This window comes from Coregonus lavaretus (genome assembly GCF_964263955.1).
Source record: "Coregonus lavaretus genome assembly, chromosome: 35".
NCBI lineage: Eukaryota > Metazoa > Chordata > Actinopteri > Salmoniformes > Salmonidae > Coregonus > Coregonus lavaretus.
The window spans coordinates 18,550,934-18,572,105 of record NC_140022.1 but is presented as its reverse complement, the minus strand read 5'-3'; the positions used below and the strand labels follow the sequence as shown (position 1 = coordinate 18,572,105).

The window sequence follows — 21,172 nt, the reverse complement described above, 5'->3', positions numbered from 1 at the left end:
GTGCTCTTCACAGATGAAAGCAGGTTCACACTGAGCAAGTGACAGACGTGACAGAGTCTGGAGACGCCGTGGAGAACGTTCTGCTGCCTGCAATATCCTCCAGCATGACCGGTTTGGCGCTTGGTCAGTCATGGTGTGGGATGGCATTTCTTTGGGGGGCCGCACAGCCCTCCATGTGCTCGCCAGAGGTAGCCTGACTGCAATTAGGTACCGAGATGAGATCCGCAGACCCCTTGTGAGACCATATGCTGGTGCGGTTGGCCCTGGGTTCCTCCTAATGCAAGACAATGCTAGACCTCATGTGGCTGGAGTGTGTCAGCAGTTCCTGCAAGAGGGAGGCATTGATGCTATGGACTGGCCCGCCCGTTCCCCAGACCTGAATCCAATTGAGCACATCTGGGACATCATGTCTCGCTCCATCCACCAACGCCACATTGCACCACAGACTGTCCAGGAGTTGGCGGATGCTTTAGTCCAGGTCTGGGAGGAGATCCCTCAGGAGACCATCCGCCACCTCATCAGGAGCATGCCCAGGCGTTGTAGGGAGGTCATACAGGCACGTGGAGGCCACACACACATACTGAGCCTCATTTTGACTTGTTTTAAGGACATTACATCAAAGTTGGATCAGCCTGTAGTGTGGTTTTCCACTTTAATTTTGAGGGTGACTCCAAATCCAGACCTCCATGGGTTGATACATTTGATTTCCATTGATAATTTTTGTGTGATTTTGTTGTCAGCACATTCAACTATGTAAAGAAAAAAGTATTTAATAAGATTATTTCATTCATTCAGATCTAGGATGTGTTATATTAGTGTTCCCTTTATTTTTTTGAGCAGTATATATATATATATATATATATATATATATATATATATATATATATATACACACACACACACACACACACACACACATACAGTGCCTTCAGAAAGTATTCACACCCCTTTACTTTTTACACATTTTGTTGTGGGATTAAAATGGATTAAAATTGTTCATTTTTTGTCAATGATCCACAAACACAAAACACAATAAAGAAAAATTATGATTTTCTTTTAATTAATGAAAAATAAAACACCAATATATCTTGATTAGATAAGAATTCAACCCCGAGTCAATACATGCTAGAATCACCTTTTGCCGCGATTACAGCTGTGTTTTTGGGTAAGTCTCTAGAGCTTTGCATACCTGGATTGTACAATATTCTTCAAGAGCTTGCTAGACAGATTTTTACAAGTCTTGCCATAGATCTTCAAGCCACTTTAAGTCAAAACTGTAACTCGGCCACTCAGGAACATTCAATGTTGTGTTGGTAAGCAACACCAGTGTATATTTGGCCTTGTGTTTTAGGTTATTTTTCTGCTGAAAGTTGAATTTGTCTCCCAGCGTCTGTTTGAAGGCAGACTGAACCAGTTTATCCTCTAGGATTTTGCCTGTGCATACTCATAACATGATGCAGCAACCACCATGCTTGAAAATATGGAGAGTGGTACTCAGTGATGTGTTGTGTTAGATTTTCCCCAAACATAACGCTTTGTATTCGGGACAAAAAGTGAATTTCTTTGCCACATTATTTGCCGTATTACTTTAGGGCCTTATTGCAAACAGGTTGCATGTTTTGGAATATTTGTATTCTGTACAGGCTTCCTTCTTTTCAGTCTGTCATTTAGGTTAGTATTGTGGAGTAACTACAATGATGTTGATCCATCCTCAGTTTTCTCCTATCACAGCCATTAAACTCTTAACTGTTTTAAAATCACCATTGGCCTCATGGTAAAATCCCTGAGCGGTTTCCTTCCTCTCCGGCAACCGAGTTAGGAATGACGCCTGCATCTTTGTAGTGACTGAGTGTATTGATACACCATCCAAAGCGTAATTGATAACTTCAACATGCTCAAAGGGATATGCTTTATTTTATTTTTACCAGTAGGTGCCCTTCTATGCAAGGCATTGGAAAACCTCCCTGGTCTTTGTGGTTGAATCTGTGCTTGAAATTCACTTCTCGACTGAGGGACTTTACAGACAATTGTACGTGTGGTACAGAGATGGGGTAGTCATTCAAAAAGCAGGTTAACCACTATTATTGCACATAGAGTGGGTCCATGCAACTTATTATGTCACTTATTAAGCACATTTTTACTCCTGTCTTTTTTAGGGTTGCCATAACAAAAGGGGTTGAATACTTGACTCAAGACATTTCAGCTTTCATTTTTGTATTAATTTGCTAAAGAATCCAAACACAAAATTCCACTTTGACATTATGGGGTATTGTGTGTAGATCAGTGACACAAAATCTCAATTTAATCAATTTTAAATTAAAGATGTAACACAACAAAATGTGGAAAAAGTCAAGAGGTGTGAATACTTTCTGAAGGCACTGTAGTATTGTGCCAACATTTCATTAAAACTGTGGCTCCAGTATAATATGTACTGTGGTGCAGTGACGGTCTGGCCCTCAGAAAACTCCTTAGAACCACCCCACCTTTCACCACCTGGGAAAAGATTACAGCAAAGAGGCTGATGTAACTGCACGTACACATTCCTGTTTAGCGTGCGGATGGTGCAGATAACATGGCAGCATGACCATCCCACCACACAATGGAATGCATTTTCATGTGTCTAGCTAAATGCCTTGAAATACAATGTGTGGTGTCAGTTGACTAGGTCAATAGTATGAAAGGAAAACTAACGTGAGAGTTGCGTGACTCACCTGGCCCTGGGAGCTTGACAAATGTAAGGTAAAGGCTTATTTGTCAATCTTATCTCAGACGACTACACAATATAGCTTTCACTTCAGGCCCACGCAAACCCATTTATCAACTAACAAAAGAAAGGAAGAGGTGAACACACCTACATGCATTAGTTAGATTAGCAGGCCTATCAATCAGTCAGCATTGGAACCTGATCAAGCAGCCTGACTAGAGGCCAATCTCAGGATGATCTTTATTTAAATGTTTTAAATTGTACCTTTATTTTAACAGGTTAGTCTCATTGAAAATCTCTGACCTGGCCAAAATAGCGGCACAAAATATCATGCAAAAACACATTTACAACATAAAACACAAAGTACTACATTTTAAAAACATAAATGTACACATTGAGCAGGCAAGATCTTGCAAGCTCATTGCAGACACTCAGATCCACTTCTCTCTCTACACTAGAGGCCATTTATTTCACATTTTAGTCATCTGGCAGATGCTCTTATCAAATCAAAATGTATTTGTCACATGCTTCGTAAACAACAGAAGTGGACTAACAGTGAAACACTTACTTACGGGTCCTTCCCAACAATGCAGAGAAAGAAAATAGAGAAAAAATAGAAAAGTAAAAACGTAACAATTAAAGTAACAATAGATGCACAATGAGTAACAATAACTTGGCTATATAAAAAGGGGTACCAGTACCGAGTCGTTGTGCAGGGGTACGGGGTAATTGAGTTAGATATGTACATATACCGTAACTAGAAATAAAAGTGACAGATAGTAAACAGTAGCAACAGCGTATGTGACGAGTCAAAAAAGTTAGTGCAAAATATGTCAATGCAGATAGTTAAATAGTTCACCAAATAGCTACCTGGACTAAATATTTACTGTAGCAATCTTATGGCTTCTGGGTAGAAGCTGTTCAGGGTCCTGTTGGTTCCATTCTTGGTGTATCGGTACCGCTTGCCGTGCGGTAGCAGAGAAAAACAGTCTATGACATAGGTGGCTGGATTCTTTTAACATTTTTAGGGCCTTCCTCTGACACTGCCTGGTATAGAGGCAGGGAGCTTGGCCCCAGTGATGTACTGGGCCATACGCACTACCCTCTGTAGCGTCTTGCGGTCAGATGCCAAGCAGTTGCCATACCAAGCAGTGATATATCCAGTAAAGATGCTCACAATGGTGCAGCTGTAGCACTGTCCCACTCCGTGGTGGATAACATCCACTCTTCATTTATGTAATGGGCTGTAAGGCACAAGTATCCTATTTTTCTAAAATCATCAGTCCACATGTCAAGTGTAATTGCGCCATTGTATTTACCCAAGTTCTCCCTCAACTCCGGGACTACCGAGCAGCAATTTTTGTTGTTGTTGCCTGATGCAGGACTCTAGTGCCAGAAAAGAGAGACTCAGACTGAAACATTCACACCGTCATTAATTTATGAAAAGATAGTCAATTTATGCCACAACTTAGACTACCGATAGATCAGCGTTCTAACTTCTCCTTGTGATAGTGTGACACAATGACAGAATTACGCAATTTACCACAATCTACCAAAAACGGTCGCGGCATAAGCTTGAAACTTTTAATTAAGGAACCACTGTAGCTATAAAATCTGACTGTAGTTTTGACACAGCCAGATCAACAGTCGGGGAAATAGCATACATGATAGTATCATCCGCATATACGGTGGGGAGAACAAGTATTTGATACACTGCCGACTTTGCAGGTTTTCCTACTTACAAAGCATGTAGAGGTCTGTAATTTTTATCATAGGTACACTTCAACTGTGAGAGACGGAATCTAAAACAAAAATCCAGAAAATCACATTGTATGATTATTAAGTAATTAATTTGCATTTTATTGCACGATATAAGTATTTGATCACCTACCAACCAGTAAGAATTCCGGCTCTCACAGACCTGTTAGTTTTTCTTTAAGAAGCCCTCCTGTTCTCCACTCATTACCTGTATTAACTGCACAAGTTTGAACTTGTTACCTGTATAAAAGACACCTGTCCACACACTCAAACAGACTCCAACCTCTCACAATGGCCAAGACCAGAGAGCTGTGTAGGGACATCAGGGATAAAATTGTAGACCTGCACAAGGCTGGGATGGGCTACAGGACAATAGGCAAGCAGCTTGGTGAGAAGGCAACAACAGTTGGCGCAATTATTAGAACATGGAAGAAGTTCAAGATGATGGTCAATCACCCTCGGTCTGGGGCTCCATGCTAGATCTCACCTCGTGGGGCATCAATGATCATGAGGAAGGTGAGGGATCAGCCCAGAACTACACGGCAGGACCTGGTCAATGACCTGAAGAGAGCTGGGACCACAGTCTCAAAGAAAACCAATAGTAACACACTACGCCGTCATGGATTAAAATCCTGCAGCCCACGCAAGGTCCCCCTGCTCAAGCCAGCGCATGTCCAGGCCCGTCTGAAGTTTGCCAATGACCATCTAGATGATCCAGAGGAGGAATGGGAGAAGGTCATGTGGTCTGATGAGACTAAAATAGAGCTTTTTGGTCTAAACTCCACTCGCCGTGTTTGGAGGAAGAAGAAGGATGAGTACAACCCCAAGAACACCATCCCAACCGTGAAGCATGGAGGTGGAAACATTCTTTGGGGATGCTTTTCTGCAAAGGGGACAGGACGACTGCACCGTATTGAGGGGAGGATGGATGGGGCCATGTATCGCGAGATCTTGGCCAACAACCTCCTTCCCTCAGTAAGAGCATTGAAGATGTGTCGTGGCTGGGTCTTCCAGCATGACAACGACCCAAAACACACAGCCAGGGCAACTAAGGAGTGGCTCCGTAAGAAGCATCTCAAGGTCCTGGAGTGGCCTAGCCAGTCTCCAGACCTGAACCCAATAGAACATCTTTGGAGGGAGCTGAACGTCTGTATTGCCCAGCGACAGCCCCGAAACCTGAAGGATCTGGAGAAGGTCTGTATGGAGGAGTGGGCCAAAATCCCTGCTGCAGTGTGCACAAACCTGGTCAAGACCTACAGGAAACGTATGATCTCTGTAATTACAAACAAAGGTTTCTGTACCAAATATTAAGTTCTGCTTTTCTGATGTATCAAATACTTATGTCATGCAATAAAATGCAAATCTGGAGGAATTCCAGAACAGTCACGCACTACAGCGTGACTACCCAGTTAAGCAACCAAGCTCGCAACTGGAGCTCGGTACACAAAGGAGTGAAAATGACAGAAGGTTTCACACTTTGCCTCTTGCAGATCTTGTCCCTCAGTCTTCCCCATCTTGGCCATTCGGCACAGGGTAATATGGCACCTCCTCGCCAACAAAGCCAAAGCTTCGCTTCTCCTCTTGGCCTTTTCGGCCCAAAATTCCCCACAGGATGAAGCCAACCCTCCTACACACTTTGCACGGAACGCCTTGACAAACTCGTCAAAAACATCCGCACCTTTGACCCCATTCCAGGTAAGCCAAATGACGCTGAGAAGTTCCTAGCAGACATAGAGGACGCCTTGAATGGCTACCCGAACGCTATGGGTACTGACAGGCTTTACTTGTTGAAGCGAACGTCGAATAGACACGTGACATGGTTCATTCGTCTCTAACAGCAACACGTGCAAAATGACTACACTAAACTTGCCACAGCTTTGAAAATAGAATTCAGCGGTTCTGCGACTCGCAAACACGACAGCTCGCTGGCTAACACTGTCAAGCAAGCTCGGAAAGAACACCCACAAGCTTACTATCATAGGCTTCGTTCAGCTTACTTTGGCATACTCACTGAATCCGGAATGGAAGAGCAATTACCATTCAAACAAATGTTTCTGTCGAACATGCCCTACAGCCCACGTTGGTTTGCCAATCTCAGAACTCAGAGCGCTTGCGAGCACAGCTTTTGAGGCATCAAAAGTGCACAGCACTAAGAGCCCTGACATCTCGATTTTTGAGTTTGAACAGGAGCACTCACTCCAGTTAGAGGGTGCATTATCAGGTATTGAAGCATCAAGAGAAGATGCACAACAACGGTTTCTACCACCAAACCACGATACCAATACCCACCACGGTTGAAATAACTGTAAAGTACGTCGCCAGCGAAACTACTACCGCTACAATCGACTGGATCGCTACGTTCCTGCACCCAATCCAACCAAAGTGTCAGAGCACAAGGGTAACAAGGGTGAAAAAGGGTTCAATGACGACAGAAGCATACGCCAATACTCGCTAAAAGCTCTGCTAAGAGAAATAAAGAACCAGAAAGAATTTGATAAACAGGAAAAAGACAAGTCACTATGACTAGACGTGGAATTGCCGGACAACAGGTCCGCCAGAATTAACACCCTTAGCAAGGACGTTAAACAATCAAATTACTTCCGCTCTCACTCGAGAACCTATCCAGGGCCCGCTCAATCAAGACAAGCCCACAAGCTTTGTCTATAGTCTCTGATACAAATGTTGCGAAGAAAAAGGTCAAGCACATCGCAAGAGCCAATTCCACTCGAAACCCGATAAGTCAATCTGTTTTCACCATGAACAGGAATGACATCACGTCGTTACGAACGACCACTGCACTTTGTGGGGAATATGACCACAAAACGCAACTCAAACAGCCCATACCTGGAAACAGTCCTGGAGGACTGCTTAACCTGTCATGCGCTAATTGATTCGGGCTCAACAATATCGCTCATCTCTCAAACGTTGTTCAATGTTCTCAAAAGGGCTTTGAACCCAGCTAAATGTTTGTTGAAAACGGAACGATGAGATACTTCACTTCAAGGTTTTACACAGACTACCTCGCCTCTCACAATGCGACTCATGCTGAAACTACACGTCCAAGACGTCTCCACTGACCATACTGTTGTCTCCTACCGCTGACTGCGACACAGTCATCCACAAAGAGCATCTATCAAAAGAACCCCTTTCGAAAAAGATGTCTCAAAACTTCTCTGTGAACCATCTGACCCAAGGACATATTACAATATCTTGTCACATTCAATCAGCAAACCTGATTGACCAGTCCTTTCATGATTTCAAGCCAGCAGTCTCTGTGAATGAGCCACTTCACTCCTCCTTGGAGTCATGTGATACTGTAGCTGAGATTAACTTCTCTTGTCCTACGGACACTTCCGCAAGCATTGCGGCCGTCTCAGGAATAAATGCATCGACGTGCAGAGTGTATTCTGCTTCCGATGTTACATTTTCCGCTTTGAGGGGGACTGAAACTAACGGCGTCAGTCCCGCAACTGACCCGATGATTCCCACTGGTGAAATACTGTGCCATATCGCAGAAAGATTGCAATGTGTAAAGAAGCAGTGCAGCTTGGCAGGGTCGTGTTTCGTAGGACACATGGCTCTCGACCTTCGCCTCTCCCGAGTCCGTACAGGAGTAGCAGCGATGAGACAAGCCTAACTACCAATGGATATCACGAAATTGGGGAGAAAAAGGGGTAAAAAAATTCATACAAAATAAATGAAGTCGGTCATATTTACTGCTGTGGCTCTTCATTGATGTGTATACAACGACACATTCCATCATAACAAGAGAGCTGTTCATCCACCTACAAGGTCCAACTACATCATACAATAAGCCTACAGCTCAGCTTGATAAAGTGCAGTAGGCCTATAATCAGAGATGCGCAATATTTCTGTTACATGTATTTCAATTACTTTGGAGTATTTTTTTGTATTTTCGCTGGCCTGAACTACAATCCAATGTATTTTGTAACAAGTTCAAAATACTTTTCCTTACCATGTTTTTTTTTTTAATAGCGGTTCACAATTTTGTGGCCCTCTGTCACCCCAAATTTGCTGCATTGGTATAAGTAGTCTTGATAGCACTTTGCTATATTAAGATTGTCTGCTAAATTACCTAAATGTAAATGTTAACATGAACACTTGCAAAGCACACTGGCCACTAGTCTTATGAGCTCCACCCCTGAAACAAGGCCAAATTTGATTAAAATACAAACTGTTTGGGGGCAGACTTTATTATAACAACACCCACTGTGCTTTGCAGGTTCTTTTTCACATTTCATTTTGGTCATTTTAGCAGACACTTATGTAGAACGACTTAAAGTCAGTGCATTCAACCACATATCACAGTTATATCAAGTAAAATGTGTCTGTTACCTTTACTGAGAATGTTTAGTTAAGACAAATGTATTATTTTATCTGAATACAATGCTTTGAAAAAATATTTTGGTTTGATACATCGTTTTGATACATATTTGCCCAAGAACTTCAAAACATAAGTTTTACAAACAAACATTCCTCTATGAGACCGCCTACAATTGTGTACCTAGTGGACTGAGCAAAGGTGGCAACTGATGATATGCCATCAATACAGAGATCACACGCTATAGGGTACCCCCACGCTGTGTGTGGGGGGGTACCCTACACAAAACAAACTGTTCTCGACACAAAACAAACTGCATCGCATTATGTATCAAATGTTTTTTTCCGGACCCATTCAAAGACGTCCTGCTTTCAAATTCTACCTAAAACATATGGATTTGAATCTTTATGAAACAGGTTGAAACTTTGTTACAGCTGTGGTAAAGAACTAAAGTATGCGGCGGTCCAATGACTTTGCAGATTTTTCTACAGATGTATGAGAAACGGTTCACAACAAGCAAATGATCGAAAAAGTGAGATTCTATGACTATTGAAATCATTTCAATCCACGTTTATTTATTATGCTACATGTATTAGGCTTTATTTAGGCTACATATCAAAGTAGCCTAATCCAGGTTGCCTTGTCTACTTTATGATGCAGTTTCTTAGCCCTACTCCTCTGTCTACTATATTATGTTGCCTATACTGCAACATTATAAGTAGCCTACCGTAAGAAAACAACAATGGTTTATGACACAATTTCTATAGTCACAAACAAATTAGTTAGGCCGCCTATAAAGGTAAGTATGTTATTCGGCCCCTTCTCTTACCTGTTGACTTCGATGAACACTTGACAAATCTACCTCCATCATTGCGCAGTTGATATTCCCTTGTGAATTTGCGGTTAAACGCCCAGAGCCGCAATTATCTTTAAAGTCCCTTACACTAACACAAATCAAATGAAATCTTACCGAACAGCGTCCTGAATATAAAGCTAGTTCACTTGTATAGAAATAAAAGATGAGGTCTAGAAATAATGAAAGCGTAAAGAAACCCCAGCCGCTGAACGGCCCTTCCACTAGCCGCGCCAGCCTGACCGTGGGATCGGCCCCTGGCGCTGTCTGGACTGCTTCTTCTTCTTCTTCGATGAGGTTTAACGGCGGTTGGCATCCAATATGTTGCATTACCGCCACCTAGTCGACTGGAGTACAACTCCCTTATATTTTGCTTGAAAAATAAAGAAATACTCTACCATCTAACACTACTCACAAATTCAAAAAAATATATAAAATAAAATTAACACCACCCTACTCTATTTATTCATACCTCATGCCCTCAATCTGAAAGGATGGGACATCACCACTTAACACACCCTGTAACTCTTCTGATGTCAAGTCTCGCACACCCAAATGCCTCTCTGCAGCTGCCACCACAACCTCAATTTTATTCGACTTACATTCCATCCATGCAGTACAATTAATAACCATTGCTATAAATGCTAAAAATCCAATCTTACTGAAACATATATCACTTGTTGGCCTAGCCCTCTGTACTGGTACAGATCTACTACTCTCACCACTCCTCCCCCTTGACCCATCTTCCTCTACTTTCTTCACTGCCTCAGCATATGACAACTTCTGCACTACTCTTACCCTGGAAACCTCAACCTGCCTCTCTCGCATGGGACATTTCTGGTCCCCAGTCCCATGGGCACCCATACAATTAGCACATACCATTACTTTCCCCAATGCTACACATTCCTTTGTCTCATGCCCTTCTGCACACTTCTCACACCTTGGAACCTCCCTCCTACACACTGCTGCCACATTCCCATAAGTTTGACACCTGTAATACCGTAATGTATTCGGCACATAAGCTCGTACAGGATAACTACCTTCACTTTGTCGGGCAAAGACTCAACTTCAAAACTCAAAAGAACAGACAATGACTTCTGTTTCCCCACTCTCGCCACCCTGTTTGCGTCGCACCAAACGACGAGCATCATAAACACAGGGAATATTCCCCTTCAGTTTGTCAACTTTTACATTTACTGCTACCCCAGTAATCACTCCTTTCAATGGCGCCCTTTTCTTGAGAGCGAAACAATTCACATTTCTTGCCCCCATTTGTTTAACTCAGAGCGCCTTCTCCCTCTGACCAGCAGAAACACAAACAATTAACACTAGACCACTTCTGGTTACCCTCATTGATTCCACTGTACCCAACTCTGTTTTCACACAACCTGAAACCACAAATGGATCAGCCAAAAGGCAAGGGTCCACTTTTTCCAAAAACGTAACTCCTACTGTCACAGACTCATCTTTATCCTGACCCTCGGTGTAAGCTTCGGGCTCCGAGTACTTCACCACACCTATCATCTCCGATACTTCACCCTCATTCACTTCCATTTATCCTCCTGTCTTCAGCTCACACTGCTTACATTTTCTACCATTCTTCTCCCTTTTTTCTGCCATTTTTAACCGACTCAAGCTCACAATCTTCCTCCCTCTCTCTCTTAGACCTCCTCTGCCTCTCTTTTTCCCTCCATTCCTCCTCCGTATTCCAAGTACAGTGAGGGAAAAAAGTATTTGATCCCCTGCTGATTTTGTACGTTTGCCCACTGACAAAGAAATTATCAGTCTATAATTTTAATGGTAGGTTTATTTGAACAGTGAGAGACAGAATAACAACAACAAAATCCAGAAAAACGCATGTCAAAAATGTTATAAATTGATTTGCATTTAAATGAGGGAAATAAGTATTTGACCCCCTCTCAATCAGAAAGATTTCTGGCTCCCAGGTGTCTTTTACACAGGTAACGAGCTGAGATTAGGAGCACACTCTTAAAGGGAGTGCTCCTAATCTCAGTTTGTTACCTGTATAAAAGACACCTGTCCACAGAAGCAATCAATCAAATAGATTCCAAACTCTCCACCATGGCCAAGACCAAAGAGCTCTCCAAGGATGTCAGGGACAAGATTGTAGACCTACACAAGGCTGGAATGGGCTACAAGACCATCGCCAAGCAGCTTGGTGAGAAGGTGACACCAGTTGGTGCGATTATTCGCAAATGGAAGACACACAAAATAACTGTAAATCTCCCTCGGCCTGGGGCTCCATGCAAGATCTCACCTCGTGGAGTTGCAATGATCATGAGAACGGTGAGGAATCAGCCCAGAACTACACGGGAGGATCTTGTCAATGATCTCAAGACAGCTGGGACCATAGTCACCAAGAAAACAATTGGTTACACACTACGCCGTGAAGGACTGAAATCCTGCAGCGCCCGCAAGGTCCCCTGCTCAAGAAAGCACATATACAGGCCCGTCTGATGTTTGCCAATGAACATCTGAATGATTCAGAGGAGAACTGGGTGAAAGTGTTGTGGTCAGATGAGACCAAAATCGAGCTCTTTGGCATCAACTCAACTCGCCATGTTTGGAGAAGGAGGAATGCTGCCTATGACCCCAAGAACACCATCCCCACCGTCAAACATGGAGGTGGAAACATTATGCTTTGGGGGTGTTTTTCTGCTAAGGGGACAGGACAACTTCACCGCATCAAAGGGACGATGGACGGGGCCATGTACCGTCAAATCTTGGGTGAGAACCTCCTTCCCTCAGCCAGGGCATTGAAACTGGATCGTGGATGGGTATTCCAGCATGACAATGACCCAAAACACACTGCCAAGTCAACAAAGGAGTGGCTCAAGAAGAGGCACATTAAGGTCCTGGAGTGGCCTAGCCAGTCAACAGACCTTAATCCCATAGGAAATCTGTGGAGGGATCTGAAGGTTCGAGTTGCCAAACATCAGCCTCGAAACCTTAATGACTTGGAGAAGATCTGCAAAGAGGAGTGGGACAAAATCCCTCCTGAGATGTGTGCAAACCTGGTGGCCAACTACAAGAAACGTCTGACCTCTGTGATTACCAACAAGGGTTTTGCCACCAAGTACTAAGTCATGTTTTGCAGAGGGGTCAAATACTTATTTCCCTCATTAAAATGCAAATCAATTTATAACATTTTCAACATGCGTTTTTCTGGATTTTTCTGTTGTTATTCTGTCTCTCACTGTTCAAATAAACCTACCATTAAAATTATAGACTGATCATGTCTTTGTCGGTGGGGAAACGTAGAAAATCAGCAGGGGATCAAATACTTTTTTCCCTCACTGTATACGTCTCCTTATGATAATAATGCACTTCTCCTGACATACATCTTGTTCTTGCTTTCTCAAGGGACGCCATTTACGAGGCTCTCCAACCAAATATTTTCTAAAGTTACTTCCACCATACTCCTGGTTCACACCAGGGGACTCTGGCATCGCTGCCTATCTCTCAATTTTCTTATCTTGTTCTTGGCTAACCCGTCCGAAATGTTCAGCACTCTCTTGCGTCGCCTCTTCCTCCAACTGTCTGGCAACGTGCAATCTGAGTGATCACATCCACGCTGTCTGGACACTGAGATCTCGCCATCAAAATACACCCAGAATGTTTCCTTTTCATTCAGTGACATCTAGTGGGTATAGTCTATTAGGTGTATCCCATAGGCTTGTTGGCAATACAACCAAATAGGCCTAATTAAATATATGATTTTATAAATACACGATTTTGTCAATCAGGCCAGCAAAATAGTTGGCAGCAAACAGCCACCACTCCATGAACTGTACAAACACAACCTTACAAGGAAAGCACTCCAAGCATCGTTCCAAATGCTGCCATCTGGTCAGAGACTAAAGGTGCCACTCGCTCAGAAGAATGGCCTTAAAAGTATTTTATCCCAAATAAGACTGATGATCTGACATGTAAATGCTCAATGTGTGTAATGTGTATGTTTTATGTCTGTTTTTATCCTTTTAATGTAAGCCAGAGCGCCAAAGGCAATTCCATTGGGTGTAATTAAAAAAAAAGTTGTATGTAAGTAGCCTAAATTGGCCTAGCCTAATGGAATAGGGGTATTCCACTCTCAATTATCCAGGGTCATGTAGGCCTAGGTCTATTTTGTCAGCCTATGATAAAGGCCTATGGGGAATGGATATGGACTGTAAATATCTTTCATAAGCAATGGATAATATAGGCCAGGATTCCCCAACTGGCGGCCCACAGGCTTAATTTGGCTCGCAGGTTATTTTATTTTGCCCCCCATGTTCTGAGCAAAAAAAACAAATATTATTTATATATTTTTTAATTGTTGGACACAAGACCGTAAAAACACCATCAAATCAGCTCCAAGTCATTTTAATTTAGGAAATCTCTTCCAAAGTTTTCCCAAGCATGATAAAGAGATATACAGTGCCTTCAAAAATTATTCACACCCCTTGACTTTTTCCACATCTTGTGTTACAGCCTGAATTTAAAATTAATTGAATTTAGATTTTTTTGTCACTTGCCTACACACAATTACCCATAATGTCAAAGTGGAAATGTGTTTTTAGAAATGTTTACAAATTAATAAAAAATGAAAAGCTGAAATGTCTTGAGTCAAAAAGTATTCAACCCCTTTGTTATGGCATGCCTAAATAAGTTCAGGAGTAAAAATGTGCTTAACAAGTCATATAAGTTGCATGGACTCACTCTGTGTGCAATAATAGTGTTTAACATGATTTTGGAATGACTACCTCATCTCTTTACCCTAAACATACAATTATTGATTGTATGCCAGCTGAGAGCTTTGTCAATGTAAGCGGTGGCTATTCTGTTCTCATGCTTCTCGAGAAGCCTTTTAGCTTCTGTGTAACCACTGTTGCTTTCAATGTGTTGGCAACTGCGTACCAGTTCTCTTGGCTGTTCCATGGTAACCTCTCCGCGATGTCTAGCCTGTCTTTGCTATTTTCAGTTCTGTCTTCAATGCCATGTTCAAATGCCTGTATGAAGAACTTCTAATCCAATGGATCACCCTTGAAAACAGATATGCTAAGAGTTGTTAGTAATGATAAACTCTGTTGCTTTACCAGAATTTCTGTGATGTTATTCTGGCATACCATAATGTTGACAAGACTGCCTTTATCAGCAGCTCCACCCTGGATTAGTAGGGTTAGTAGGGAGGTTGGGATCAATAGGAGGATTGGTGGGAGGTGTGCATGGCCTACCATCTCTAGGCCTGACATCGTGTAGTCTAACATCATGCTCTATTCCAACATTTGTTGAACTATATCGAACAGAGTGATCTGTGGTTGTTGCACTTTGTCTTAATTAACAGGTGACCTTGTCCTTGACCCTGAGTAGACACAGTGGAAGGAGGGGTTTCCAGACCTGACATGAGAGTTCCTGTACTAGTGCCACAGGGTGGCCCTGTGATGGTCTGAGTGGTGGTAACCATTACTTTACACAGTAGAGCCTCAAAAGGTATCCTCAGACATTCCCATGACTTTTAAATAATCATTCATTCTATCACTTGGTTGCAGTGGCGGCTCCTGAAAAAATTCTCAGGAGGGGCAATTTTTCTGATGATTTAGGTGACCTACACACATTTAAAAAAAGATATGTCCAGCAACAACATGAAGACAGGGGCAGCATATAAGTCAATACCAGAAGCATTTATTGACTGATCTCAAAAGTGTTGGCTTACCAGGGTTAGTGGAGCCCTCAGTTTCATCTTTGCCTCGCAAAGCTAACTCAAACACTCCGCAAAACTTCACACACTGGATTAGCCGGCTGAGGATGTGGCGGTTCTTGCTAATGTCGTAGTAAATATATTTGTTATAGTGAATATGGAATATGATATGTTGAGTAAAATGTTGTGCTAAGATCTATTTAGGTCAGGAGCTGGTTATAAGTTCTGTTCCTATCCAATAACAATGGACAAAAGGGTCCTATCTTGTCAGCCTTGTCAGCAGGTGGCCAAGGACAACACCCACGCCATAGGCCTCTCAGTTCTTCCAACTCACGAGTTCTTGCTCTGAGGACACACACACACACAAACACACACACACACACATCATCACTGTTAAACACACACACACACACACACATCATCACTGTTAAACACACACACACACACACACAAAAATCCCCTCTCTTAGGCTGAACATTTGAAGACAGAGAACCCGACTCAGAGCCAATGCAACAGTGACAGTAGCCTGCAGGGGACCTCGCCCAACTCATCAGGACCAATCAGAAGATCAGAACTACTAGATTGAACCTACTTCATTTATTGCATAAAATGTCTGCACACAATGTTTCGGGGCTCTCTTCAGATAATAATAATAATAATAATAATAATAATAATATGCCATTTAGCAGACGCTTTTATCCAAAGCGACTTACAGTCATGCGTGCATACATTTTTGTGTATGGGTGGTCCCGGGGATCGAACCCACTACCTTGGCGTTACAAGCACCATGCTCTACCAGCTGAGCTACAGAAAGTGGATACTCATGGATGCGCATTGCAATTGTAAAATGTCAACACAATTGGAGACACCACGTCATTTTTGGAGACATGTTATTGACAGTAAACTATTGTAGATGCGACTGCTAACTAAATAAAACATTTTAGCTGGCTAGCTAATCATCTTAGCTAAATGTGGGGCAAACAATTCAGTTATTTACCGTTAATTTGAGGGATTGGGGTGAAAGAAATCGAGTTACATAGTGATACTTTACGATATACTGTATTGACAATATCGCAATATTTTAGCGCTAGTTGGCTGTACCTGCACCAAAACACCATTATTGTTCCTTCATAGCTTGTTCTCAATCTTTTCACATTGGGAGCAAATTTGTTTTCAGCACTTTTATTTCCATGACTGATCAAAACTCGTTCTCATGGCTTTCTGATCCCTCTGCAACAGACATATGGTGCGCAATAAAATCACAGTATCGAATCGCAATACGTATAGAATCATGAGACTCGCAATGCTGATGCATATATCTTATCGTGAGGTTCCTGGCAATTCCCAGCCCAAGTTCATTTGCCACAACAAATCTCTTCGCTAGCAAACGCGATGTCTTCTCCAAAACGGCAATGTGTCTCCAGCAATGTTTACTTTTTTGACGTTCTATGGCATCTCCACTTTCCAAGCATATATGACCACATGTAATATTTTGGTAAGTGATGCAAATAGTGAACTATGTAGGGCCAGGATGTAAAATATATGTAGCTGCAGCAATTTCTCTTATCTGATATGGTAAGTAATGGGGCTTAATTTATAGCTCCCTAAGAGTTTGACGAACGGGTCCGTGAACGCGATTCCAGATATATTTACCTCTGAATAAACTGCCTTTATTACACCATATCCACATCCAGTAAACTTGTGATTATCAACACTAACCTCATCGTTGTGGCGGCGGACAGCTAGCCTGTATCCCTCGTCATCCAGTTGAGTGAGTGGCAATGTCTTTTTTCGTTAGTACCAATTTTTGGAAAATCCTCGGGTGTAGGACTTTCCGCCTTTAGTAGAAACCTGTTGAATTATTAAATTTGGTCTGGGAGGTCCTAATTGTTTCGTTGCCAATTTATCTTAATTTGTTCGCCGACAAAAAGGAACTTCTTTCAAAGACACAATCGAGTTGGACTGAAGCCTAGCCATTTTGATAGTAGTAGTGAATTGATTGAGGCTGCTACCTGGTCTTTTCTTAGTTACGTTCATTCGTGGTTACGTTATGTATGACGAAAGCGCGTAAGTGCAAGCCCACAGACACCCATAGAGAATGTATTGAAAGCTTTGAAATGTGAAACAAATAGATTTTACATGACAGGCTATGAGAGACTTCTGGGCGATTTTCAACCTGACTGAAATCGCCCAAAAAACGGGCGGGCCATTTGAAGCACGACTTTAGCCTGATTTGACATTTAGTGGCTGGCAGATCAGACGTGAACACTGATAACTGCTGTTGCCGTGATATAATTTTTTATAAATTTATATATTTTTTTTATTATTTTATTTTATTTTATTTTTTATAATTGATTAGAAAAAAAATCCCTTCCTTTTCCCGTTTGGCAGTGCGTCGCCCATATCGCCCTATTGAACAAGCCGTCCCTGCTTGGTTGGCTTCTTATTCCTTGTGAGGTCTCAAATTCAGTGAACACTTGCAGCTTAGCACTGTTCGATGCTAACTGATCTTTACGCTCCAGTTCCTCCTTTTAAGATCTAAGCAGAGCCTCTTCCTTTTCCAATGCTTGTTTATTTTTTCCATGTGTTGATTTCACCAGCAATGCTGCCTTCTTGGCCTCCAGTTTGAGCCTAGTAGATGATGCAGATGATTTTCCATGGTTTTGATGACATTTGAGATAGAGGCTGTGTGCGAACACCCATACTAGCATCCTAAATAGTAGGCGGTTTGAGTATGCAAAAAAATAAAGTTTCATAGTATGCAACATTTCGTTAAATCGAGTATACTTTAAATGGCCGGATGTCAAACTAATTTCAGCTTTGACAACAGCTGATCAATTAGATATGGGGATGAGCAACCAAAATCAACAAATAGTGGGAAACAACGCAATCGCGTATGATGCATTCTCAGTATGCAAAAATATAACGTTTTATAGTTTATTTTTTATTTTTTTATCGAGTATGGTTTAAATACCAGGATGTTATACTCATTTCGGCTCTTCATCTAGTAGAATTCGATGCACACTTTTCCACAATGGATTGGAAGAGGTGGGCTGTGAGAGAAGCTTCTTCGATGTTGTTCAAATGTAGGCTAAGTGATTTTTTTTTATTATTACTCAAAGGGGATTTCTGTTTTCTCATTGAGCCGAAATGAGTATAACATCCTGGTATTTAAACCATACTCAATTTAAAAGAAATCTACATACTAAAAAACATTATATTTTTGCATACTGAGAATGCGTCATGCGCGATTGCGTTGTTTCCCGCTATTCGTTGATTTTGGTAGTGCATCCCCATATCTAATTGATCAGCTGTTGTCAAAGCTGAAATTAGTTTGACATCGGGACAATACTACAGTATTCTTGTTCTCTTCGCCTTCTAAATATTACACCATCTTTTGATTTCTGAATGTGTTGGCACCAGGGACTCGGGATGAGGCTGCGTTACTGATGGCCTTTTATTAGAACATACTGTATGGATTGTTTTAGTTCTGTAGGCTAGCAATTTAATTTATGGATCAAGCATTAGCAGTCATTCTGATCTCATTCCCAATGGTCAGTGTTTTGTTTATTATGTTGCTGTCCAGTGGTTCTGAATTTGCAATGCACCCAACTGTCCAAGTGTTTCTGTGCAATAGTCTTTTGATTTGAACATTTGAAAAGTTTTGGTGTGTGTACTAGGCTACTTGATTTAATCTATATATTTTACAGCACTTTGGTTTCACTAATAAACATGTTGAAACAGTTTCTGTCTTCAGTCCTTTTTAAATAGGATAGATGGGCTATATTGGCTACGGTATCGGTCAAATTTGATAGTCTGCCTTTAACCAGCCTGAGGCTTATAACTCCAATCCTATTCTATTCAGAGTTTAGAGAAATTAAATCGAATTGGAAATTAGCTATTTTCAGGCTGGTTAATGCAATGCATGTCTGTTGAATTTGTAAAAATCCACCCGTACTCGGCCCGCCCCACCTACTTACTGTGTTGTGGCCATGGCATACTGCGTACTTTCTACTTCACGGTATGTGCTAAATAGTAGCAATGTTTTTTGCATGGGCTGTGTCTCAATCCACCGGCATCCGCCTATGTGAGCCTTTCATATCTGCAGTGGAAGGTGGCCAAGCTACAGCGCTGTTTGTCAGACCATGAGACATCCCGAAAATCGGCCTTCTCACGGAAACGTCTGTAGAGTCCGAACGGTTTGGCCTAATATGACCACTCTATGGAAAGACGAGACTCCCACGAACACGAGGTTCTCCGTTTTTCTCTATGACCCCCACAAGTGTCACAGGACTTGTCTGAAGGTAACGTGGTACCGGTTTAAAAAAATGTATGGAAGTATGGAGGAAGTTTTGTGCCAACAATAAAAAACAATGTGTCCAAAAAACAAAAATATTTCCTTATATCTCCTAGATATAGGACAGACACTTCAAAACCTTATTTATTTTTGGACTGTCTGTTTTGCCATTTATGAATGTGTTATTCAATGTGTTTCTATGGGATATAAAGCCCAAATTCAATATTTTATCAAATGTTTTTATATATTTTCTATATACCTACAGGGATCCTAAAATTCAAAATCAAATAGCTAAATGATCCATGGTATGACCATCTTAAAACAGCAAAGGCTTAGACTTTTATAAGTTTTAAAGCTTAATCAATCTCCAGACTCCAGATTATCCATAATACAGTCAGATAAAGCAGACTGTATCAATGAATCATAAATTCCAATCCAGTTCTATTCCAATCAACAACACATCAGTTTCCAACCAGTAGTCTGCATTAACACATTTCAGAACAGCACAGCTTGATGAATGCAGCCCAACACATGATGTCATCCATACACAGAGAAGAGCCAATCGGAAGAGCGACCATAATTCTCTCCACAGTGAGCAGCACAAATCAAACAATCACCGACATTTCAATCCCTTTCAGTTACTTCAAACAAAGTATCTCATACCAGTAATGGAATATCGATTAAAAGGCGAGAAGTGCTGCTTGCTTTACCCTCTTCATTTGAAATGTTCCTCCTTTTAACTCCAGTACATCTGCGCCCCAATAAGCGGTAGTTTTTGACAAATGTAAGGACTATCCGTTCCAGTTTAACAAAATCAGAAGTTGCCCTCTAGCCCATTGTATAAGACAAGTTTAAATGCACTCCCGGTTCAGAATGCAACAACTAAAAGAATCTGAAGCTCCGCTTCAAAACAATAATCAAATAATAATCAACATATATTATAATGAGAATGAAATTGACAGTGGGCACACCGTAAGAGAACAATAACGGTAAGAGAACAAGGTGCTTATGTTCACTGTAAAACTTTTCCCTGTGAATTTACAGCATTATACTGGCACCACAGTGGCCATTTTAAACTGTAATTTTGCTTTACAGCAGAGATGGGATGGCGTATCACTGCAGAATGCTGTGGTAGCCATGCTGGTTAAGTGTGCCTTGAATTCTTAAATAAATCACTGACAGTGTCACCATCAAAGCACCCCCACACCATCACACCATCACACCTCCTCCTTCATGCTTCACGGTGGGAACCACACATGCAGAGATCATCCGTTCACCTACTCTGCGTCTCAGACCAAAGGACAGATTTCCACTGGTCTAATGTCCATTGCTCGTGTTTCTTGGGCCAAGCAAGTCTCTTCTTCTTATTGGTGTCCTTTAGTAGTGGTTTCTTTGCAGCAATTAGTCCATGAAAGCCTGATTCACACAGTCTCCTCTGAACAGTTGATGTTGAGATGTGTCTGTTACTTGAACTCTGTGAAGCATTTCTTTGGGCTGCAATTTCTGAGGCTGGTAACTTT

At 41.7% G+C, this 21,172-nt stretch overlaps 1 protein-coding gene across 1 annotated transcript in view; it reads right to left on the bottom strand.

Moving 5' to 3' along the window:
• LOC311109677 (nuclear factor erythroid 2-related factor 2-like) overlaps positions 1-9,767 on the bottom strand; it is a 32,770-nt gene extending 23,003 nt beyond the window's left edge. Inside the window, exon 1 of the mRNA XM_084152641.1 lies at positions 9,634-9,767. Within this exon, the coding sequence (XP_084008767.1) occupies positions 9,634-9,675 (42 nt within the window). The 5' untranslated portion in view covers positions 9,676-9,767. The remainder of the gene's footprint in view (positions 1-9,633) is intronic.
• Positions 9,768-21,172: the final 11,405 nt, after the last annotated feature.